This window comes from Lithobates pipiens, unplaced genomic scaffold (assembly GCF_037356315.1).
Source record: "Lithobates pipiens isolate NorthernLeopardFrog02 unplaced genomic scaffold, aLitPip1_a1.2 Scaffold_55, whole genome shotgun sequence".
Taxonomy (NCBI): Eukaryota; Metazoa; Chordata; class Amphibia; order Anura; family Ranidae; genus Lithobates; species Lithobates pipiens.
The window spans coordinates 3,179,117-3,188,616 of NW_027507877.1; the positions used below are offsets into that span (position 1 = coordinate 3,179,117).

At 48.4% G+C, this 9,500-nt stretch overlaps 1 protein-coding gene across 1 annotated transcript in view; it reads left to right on the plus strand.

Moving 5' to 3' along the window:
• The window catches only part of LOC143957717 (arachidonate 12-lipoxygenase, 12R-type-like), a 161,646-nt gene extending 154,397 nt beyond the window's left edge, over nt 1-7,249 (plus strand). Inside the window, exons 13-14 of the mRNA XM_077467415.1 lie at nt 6,554-6,724; nt 6,917-7,249. Coding sequence (XP_077323541.1) covers nt 6,554-6,724; nt 6,917-7,096 — 351 coding nt within the window. The 3' untranslated portion in view covers nt 7,097-7,249. The remainder of the gene's footprint in view (nt 1-6,553; nt 6,725-6,916) is intronic.
• The last annotated feature ends 2,251 nt before the right edge of the window (nt 7,250-9,500 follow it).

Below are 9,500 nucleotides of genomic sequence, written 5' to 3' on the forward strand. Positions count from 1 at the left end.
ATCAGACACTGGCGATGGTTGCTGGAACCGATCATACCTTGGGGCTGCGGACTTAAAAATTGTCTGAACGCATCGGTCAGACGGCCACCTTCTCCACCTCTCCTTCTGTGACTGACCGAAGCCTCAGCAACATGTTGTCCAGGACCAGGAGTTTGTAACCTCCCAGTCTCTGAGAACGCATTGCACAGATCTTTTTGCAAGGCCTCCCGGAGATGTCTCATCCTCTGCTCCCTCTGCGACAGAAAGATAAGGTCGGCAACCTTACTCTTGTACCGTGGATCAAGGAGAGTGGCTAGCCAGTAATGGTCCCTCTCCCTGAACCGAAGAATACGAGGATCCTTCCGCAGGCTTTGCAGGATCAGGGAGGCCATGCAGCATAGGTTAACTGAGGCATTCGGTCCGGAGTCCTCTGGTCACTAAGGACAACATGATCTGCAGCCACCTCCTCCCAGCCACATACAAGTCCACAGGTTTCTTGGGACAGTTAATCATCCCTAAAAGACTGCTGCTACTGATGCTGTGTGCCAGGCTCCACCTCCATGCTGACACAATCCTCCTCCTCCTCCTCCTCGTCCTCTTCCTGTGTGATGGGTGGGATGGCAGGAATATTGTCTGGATAAAGGGGGCCTTGAGAGGCAAGGAAGTCCCCCTGTTCCTGCCTCTGTTCTGCCTCAAGTGCCCTGTCCATTATTCCACGCAGCGTATGCTCCAACAGGTGGACAAGAGGTACAGTGTCACTGATGCATCCACTGTCACTGCTCACCATCCTCGTGGCCTCCTCAAATGGTGACAGGACAGTGCATGCATCCCTGATCATGCCCCACTGGCGTGGTGAAAAAACCAAGCTCCCCTGACCCTGTCCTGGTTCCGTAGTCACACAGGTACTCATTAATGGCCCTCTTCTGCATGTGCAGCCGCTGCAGTGGGGCCAACGTTGAGTTCCATCTGGTGGGCCTGTCTCATATAATGCGGTTCTTGGGCAGGTTCACCTCCTTTTGGAGCTCAGTCAGCCGAACACTGGCATTAAATGATCGGCGGAAATACACACAGACTTTCCTGGCCTGCCTCAGGACATGTAAGCCCGGGTACCTGCCCAAGAACCGCTGCACCACCAGGTTAAGGACGTGAGCCACACAGGGCACATGGGTCAGTTGTCCCTGTCAGAGGGTGGAGAGGAGGTTGGTGCCATTGTCGTAAACCACCATTCCTGGCTTAAGCTGGCATGGCGTCAACCACCTCTCGGCTTTCCCCTGCAGAGCTGACAAAATATCTGCTCCAGTGTGGCTCCTGTCCCCCAAACAAACCAGAGCAAGCACGGCATGGCATCTTTTTGCCTGCGTACTTGCGTAGCCCCTTGAACACCTATGGAGCACCGCTGGTTCCAAAGACAAACACTGGAAGAGGCCATGGAGGAAGAAGAAGAGAAGGAGTGGAGGAGAGAGGTGTGTCACAACCAGTAGTAGCATTTTGGAGGCGTGGTGGCGGAACAACCTCCAACCCTACTGCACCTTGTCCTGCATCCTTTCCAGCTGCCAGACGAGTGACCCAATGGGTGGTGAAAGACAGGTAACATCCTTGTCCATGCCTGCTAGACCATGAGTCAGCGGTAACATGCACCTTACCGCTGACCACCCGCGAGGCATGGACATTGCCTTCCACATGCCGGTAGAGAGCCGGAATCGCCTTCCATGAGAAAAAGTGGCGTTTGGGGACCTGCCACTGAGTAACCGCACATTGCACAAACTCACGGAAGGGGGCCGAGTCTACCAACTGAAAAGGCAGCAGTTGAAGTGCTAGCAATTTAGCCAAGCTAGAATTCAACCGCTGGGCATGCGGATGGCTGGGAGTGAACTTTTTTGACGGTCCAGCAGCTGGGGCAGGCAAATTTTCCTGCTACAATCAGACATTGGTGTACTGCTAGAAGAGTGCCTGCAAGTACTTGGCTGTGACATACCTAATTCTACACCTTCATTCCTCTCAGTGCAGGTTTCAGAGAGGACTGAAGGTCTAGTGGGATTGGAGATGCCAGCTGATGAGGAGCAATGAGTGGTCCTCTTTGTTCTTTGGTGTGGGTCTTTGAGGTACACTTGCCAATGAGCTGCATGGCAGGTCAACATATGTCTGGTCAAGCATGTGGTGCCCAAGCGGCTGATGTTTTGGCCACGCGAGAAATACTTGAGACATATGTTGCAAATAGCAGTGGTGCGATCTGATGCACTTGTCTCAAAAAAGGCCCACACCAAAGAACTTTTGGAATAACGTGCAGAGGCAGCGCCCTGCACAGGCAGTGCTCTGTGGTGTGATTCATTTGGTGTGCCGCCCCTAAGCAGGCCCTCGGAGGGCATCCTGCCTCATTGGAGATGTGCCTCCTCCTCCTCCTCCTCTCTCCTACCAGGCACCCACGTGGAGTCAGTGACCTCATCATCCCCTCCCGTTTCATCACTGGAGCAAACCTGGCAGTATGCTGCAGCTGATGGAACATGACTGCCAGATTGCTGTCCTTCTTGAGTATCCCCTCTCTCTGTGCTCACGCTACTGCCTTCCTCTAGCTGGGTATCCTCATCAGAGCCTTCAAAACGCTGGGCATCCTCCTGGAGCATGTACCCAACACTGTGCTCAAACAGTTCGGGGGACTCCTCAGGAGGACGTGGTGGGTCTAGGGAAGGAGTGAATGATGCCATTGAGATGAGGGACGATGCGTTGGTAGCTGCTTTGCTAGTACCCTGAGCCTGGGTGAGAGAGGAGGAAGAGGGCTTGGTCATCCACTCTACAAAGTCTTCGGCGTGATGAAGCTCAACACGTCCTGCTGCCGAAAATAAGGACAAGTGTGTCCCGTGGCCACATGCTGATGACGATGCACCGCGTCCACGACCAGCACGGTTGCCTCTAGACACAGAGCCTGCTTGCCCTCTTTTATTGGGTCGTTACTGTCTGCCTCTCCTTGTTGGCATTCCATTCATAGTAATGGCCTGAAGGGAGATGGGAAAACCAGCAATTGGGTAGCTTTAGGTGCACAATGAGCAGATGACACAGTACATCGACTGTAATTACACCAACAATAAGGGGTAGCTTCAGATGTATACTGTGCAGGAGGCACACTACACTTACTGTGAATGCTGCAGATACCTGTATTACAGAAACAGAACAGCAGCAATAAAGGGTATCTTCAGGTGTAAACTGTGCTGGAGGCACACAACACCCACTGCAACAGCGCTAGGTTTCCAAGCAACAAAGACACTGTCCCTGCCTATCCTGCTCTTTCCTTGATCACCGCAACATACTACACAAGGCCGCCGCGCTGGCGGCCTTATATAGTGTGGGGCGTGTACTTAACCCCCCTGAGCTATATAATGTGTAGTGTACCTCTGCGCCAACTGGTTAAATGAAGAAATGAAAAGACCGCTGCTTGCACTGAAAAGGGTTACTCCTACCCAAAAATGGGTATCTGTATGTGGTAGTGCCGCGCAGTATATAGAGAAAATAAAAGAAAAGGGAGAGAAGTAGATGAGAGCAAGTGATAGTTCACTAGGATGGAAACAAGAAAAATGTGATAGGTATGTAGAAATGGACATATGCTGTGAATACGTTGTATCAATGGTCACCTCTTACAGCTAGCATATATACGTAGGCGTGATATAAACCAAAATAGTACTAGTAACAGTAATCCAAACTGAGTGAAATCTAATGCTCATGTATAATAAAATAAAGCTCAATACGTATAAAAGAAAGTGCCAAGTGTCAAAACTTATATGTGCAAAAGTCGCAAGAAAAGCATCTATATAAAATAGCCGATACCATAAAAGTGCCAAGTGTCAAACCTTAAATGTGCCAATGAAAAGCCACACAAACATATATAGCAGCAAATGAACATAGGTTAATACTCTATACAATATGTATTTCTTTGTGCAAACACTGCAAGCAGCAAAAAAGTCAAAGAATAATACATAAAAATTAAATAAATTGCTGGTGCTTTAAATAGTTGAAAGGATCAAACAAGCAGTCCATAAAGCTGAGTGTGCAAATTCTGCCAGTGCAAACTTCAACAATATTGCAAAATCAAGTGTTGGTGCTTTATAAATCATGCAAACACAGGAGTGTGGTGATCCTTTCTTCCCTCCGTCCGGTGGGTGAATAGGTGTGCCCTTACCTTACAGCTGTAAGGTTACAGCGTAATCACAATAATAATAAGAGTCTCCTTGCGTCCCCAACTGTGACACCGGGGTACACAACACACACAAGGACAGACACAGGAGATCCTACAAGCTGCGCCTATCAGCAGATATCGCCATCGCAAAACATTCTAATAATACAGTGATGTTTGGCCCTCTGGTGGCCTAGGATGGATATACAACGTATTCCAATCATTTATTATTGAAGATCCTCTGGTGGCCTAGGATGGATATACACGGTATTCCAATCATTTATTATTGAAGATCCTCCGGTGGCCTAGGATGGATATACACCGTATTCCAATCATTTATTATTGAAGATCCTCCGGTGGCCTAGGATGGATATACACCGTATTCCAATCATTTATTATTGAAGATCCTCCGGTGGCCTAGGATGGATATACACCGTATTCCAATCATTTATTATTGAAGATCCTCCGGTGGCCTAGGATGGATATACACCGTATTCCAATCATTTATTATTGAAGATCCTCCGGTGGCCTAGGATGGATATACACCGTATTCCAATCATTTATTATTGAAGATCCTCTGGTGGCCTAGGATGGATATACACCGTATTCCAATCATTTATTATTGAAGATCCTCTGGTGGCCTAGGATGGATATACACCGTATTCCAATCATTTATTATTGAAGATCCTCTGGTGGCCTAGGATGGATATACACCGTATTCCAATCATTTATTATTGAAGATCCTCCGGTGGCCTAGGATGGATATACACCGTATTCCAATCATTTATTATTGAAGATCCTCTGGTGGCCTAGGATGGATATACACGGTATTCCAATCATTTATTATTGAAGATCCTCTGGTGGCCTAGGATGGATATACACCGTATTCCAATCATTTATTATTGAAGATCCTCTGGTGGCCTAGGATGGATATACACGGTATTCCAATCATTTATTATTGAAGATCCTCTGGTGGCCTAGGATGGATATACACGGTATTCCAATCATTTATTATTGAAGATCCTCTGGTGGCCTAGGATGGATATACACCGTATTCCAATCATTTATTATTGAAGATCCTCTGGTGGCCTAGGATGGATATACACCGTATTCCAATCATTTATTATTGAAGATCCTCTGGTGGCCTAGGATGGATATACACGGTATTCCAATCATTTATTAGGGACTCACAGATAGGGACTCACAAGTGTGCAGATAGCGACTCGCAGATAGGGACTCACAAGTAGGGATGAACTCCGATGTGTTCGCATGGAACATGCGCAGAGCCCACCAGGAAGTCGGCGCAGCCGACTGCACAGGCAGTGAGACATTGCCCCAAAGCACGGTTGCAGAGATCGGCAATGTCTCACTGCCTGTTATTAGCGCAGTGCAGCGCTGTGCCGACTTTCTGGCGGGCTCTGCACGTGGTCCATGCAAACAGGCCTGAGCTCATCCCGACTCACGAGTGTGCAGATAGGGACTCACAGATAGGGACTCACAGATAGGGACTCACAAGTGTGCAGATAGGGACTCACAGATAGGGACTCACAAGTGTGCAGATAGGGACTCACAAGTGTGCAAATAGGGACTCACAGATAGGGACTCACAAGTGTGCATATAGGGACTCACAAGTGTGCAAATAGGGACTCACAGATAGGGACTCACAAGTGTGCAGATAGAGACTCACAAGTAGGGATGAACTCCAGCGTGTTCACATGGAACATACGCAGGAAGTCGGCGCAGCACTGCGCTAATTACAGGCAGTGAGACATTGCCCTGAAGCGCGGCTGCAGAGATCGGCAATGTCTCACTGCCTGTTATTAGCGCAGTGCAGCGCTGTGCAGACTTCCTGGCGGGCTCTGCACGTGGTCCATGCAAACAGGCCTGAGCTCATTCCGACTCACAAGTGTACAGATAGTGACTCACAAGTTTGCAGATAGGGACTCACAAGTTTGCAGATAGGGACTCACAAGTGTGCAAATAGGGACTCACAGATAGGGACTCACAAGTGTGCAGATAGGGACTCACAAGTGTGCAAATAGGGACTCACAGATAGGGACTCACAAGTGTGCAGATAGGGACTCACAAGTGTGCAGATAGGGACTCACAGATAGGGACTCACAAGTGTGCAAATAGGGACTCACAGATTGGGACTCACAAGTGTGCAGATAGGGACTCACAAGTGTGCAAATAGGGACTCACAGATAGGGACTCACAAGTGTGTAGATAGGAACTCCTGACTATCCTTATTAGCTTAATTGTTATCGGTGAGCTATAGGGTCAATGGAACAGGCTGGCAACATTTACTGTATAAGGAAGTCAGCAAAGGCAGTTCCCATATGTATTTGGTGTACACTTTGTGGTATCGTAACTTATGATATGTTCTTTCATTTGTGTTTGCCTCCTCTGCAGTTTGATTTCTACTCTTGGATGCCCAATGGCCCCACCACCATGAAAAAACCCCCACCCAGCACCAAAGGTTGCACTACAATGGAGACCATTTTGGAAGCGTTGCCTGATGTAAAGTGTACAGCTGCCGGTATCAGTACTGTGTGGGTTCTGAGCAATGAGCCCATAGACAGGGTGAGTGCCTGGAAGGTAGTGAGAAGTAATACATAAATATGCCTTGGGCCTTAAAACTGTATAACACATAATCTATGTCAAACAGAACCTGGCAACCTAATGCATTTCGGGGTCTAATATGGCATATCGTGATTATTTAATACTGAATGGGTGTATTGTAGAGAAACTCACACAAGCTCTCCTTCTTTACAGAGACGTCTAGGAGATTACCCTGATAAACGTTTTACAGAGAAGGAACCACAAGACTATATAAGGGAGTTCCAAAGTGATCTGCATACGATCTCCGCGCGCATTCAGAAGCGGAACAAGACCATGCGTCTGCCCTATCCCTACCTGGACCCGAGTCAGATAGAAAACGGTGTCTCCATTTAATAGTGATAGTGACGGGTCTGCTTTCTGACCCGGTTCTTTCTCTTTTGTTTGTGTTTGCATCTCTGCTTCCTACATGTGATGGTATCCATGCAGACTATAATAATGTGGATGAAATCATCTCTTCTATCAGCAATAAAAGGCTTTCTCAGTAAATATCTTTTTATGTAACAATATTTACCATATTTTCGCTGTTGTATTTCTGGTCCTCTCCTCTGGGGGGGGCCATATACTAGCGTTAGTCGTAAACTGAACATGACAACAGTTTGGAAAACATAAATACCATGTAGCGGCCATAACCCTTGCAGGGCAGCTTTGGCTTATTGGGCTTACCAGTTACCTCCTCTTGGCCGGCTCTTCCACTTCTAGGGATTCCCAGGGTTGATACCCAACGACTGACACAGATGAAGTCCTTTTAACGGGTTTTATTTTGCAGTAGTAACATCCAATAACACAGTCTCGTATAGGAACAGAGGGCACGGGGTGAAGAACTCAGGTACCTTTAACTGCAGGTCTAATAAAGTATCTAATTCCACCCAGAGAGTAGCCACTCGCAGCTGGGTACTTCAAGGCTGAGCAGATCTCTAGCCAGAGATCATGGCAGTCAGCACATTGACTCAAAACTTGAATCCTATGAACGTGTACAAGTTGTAACTAGGGGTTAACATGACATGTGAAGGACCCAACCCACAGTCACTTTTTTTTTAACCAAAGTAAGGTTTATTGAGCATGTAGAAGCAGGATACAGCATATATACACACTTAGAAACCGGTGCAACAGGCACCACATGTTACACAAGAAAAGTAAAAAAAAGGAGATGAGTAAATTCCATGTCTGACATACAACCGTGAAGTGTACAGGACAAACAGTGAACTGCTTACGCATGTTACAAATAGAAAAAAAAACCTCTAGGGCCCCCACGGGTAACCACCTCAGAGAAATCCAGGATCATAGTACCATCACGGGTACGCCGCCCTAAGTCACGCAACTGTGAGAGTTCTCTAACCATCGGTCCCAGATTTTATGAAATTTCAGAGGGCATCCCCGATTAGAGTAGATAGTTTTTTTGTATGATAGGGTCAGATTGACAGCTCTCTTCCACTGCTGGAGCGTCGGGGGATCAGGTCGGAGCCACAATCTAGCTATCTGCATCCTAGCAGTAAAAAGAGTCTCCTGTAGGAAAGTCCTAAGATATTTGTCTTCTTCTCGGAGGGGGAGAAGACCAAGGATACACTGACGGGGGCATAGTGTGAGAGGGGAGCCCATGTGATCGTGCAGAAATGCAACTACTTGTGCCCAGTATCTGCGAATGGGGGGACAGGTCCAGATAAGATGGAAAAAAGTGGCGGAAGCATCGCCACACCCGGGGCATAAGGGGCTGAAGTCAGGTTTATATTTAGTCAAGCGTCTAGGTGTAACATAGGAGCGATGGAGAATGTAAAGGTGGGTCAATCTGTCGGATAATTTGGGGGATACCTCAGTCGACACCGCCAGGGCCTCACCCCAAAGCTCGTCCTCCATGTCACCGACGTCCGCCTCCCACTTAATTTTGAGACTATAAGCATGAGCCGTGGCCCTCGGAGTGAGGAGATGTGTGTAGATAGTGGAGATGAGTTTCCGGGGGTCATCCCCGAGGACCAGGCTAGCTAGGGGCGTGCGAGTCAAGGCTGGGGGTGCGTTTCCAAACTGTGTCTGCAGCGCGTGACGGACCTGCAGGTAGCGAAAAAAAACGTGGTTAGGAAGGTCAAATTCGTCCTTGAGCGTCTGGAATGTCTTAACCCCAAGAGGAGAATAGAGATGAGACAGGTAGATAACCCCCCTGCATATCCACACCTTATAATCCGGCACTCGCAACAGTTCGGGCAAGGCAGGATTGTCCCAGAGGGGTGTATGTGCATGCAGGGAGGGGGCCCCGGATCTCATCTGTGACGTCCGCCAAACCCGGCCGTGGTGAGCGAGCATAGCACGCCCAGGCCCCAGGCGGGACAAGCCTCTGTGTCTACAAAAAATAATTTGGAAGGGGTGCGCAATCACGTCCGTCGCCGATGTACAGATCAGTAGGGAATACCTCAGCTTGTCGTACGTGCTGAGGTAGTGGAGGTGGGAGAGTTGGGAGGCCAGGTAGTATGTTTCGAAATCGGGTAATGCAGCGCCACCCAGGTGAGATGGGCACTTGAGGGTCTGCCAGGATAGTTTGTGCCTGGAGGAGCCCCAAATGAACGAATTGAGGATTGACTCCATATCGCGGAAAACACGAGACGGTACATGCAGCGGGGCGTGCCAAAATAAGTAAAGGAGCTTGGGAAGAAGGATCATTTTAACAAGACCCAGGCGGCCCATAACTCCGAGGGGGAGTCTGGACCAGACCTGAGTCTTCTGTTTCAGGAAAGGAAAGATGGGTGTCAGA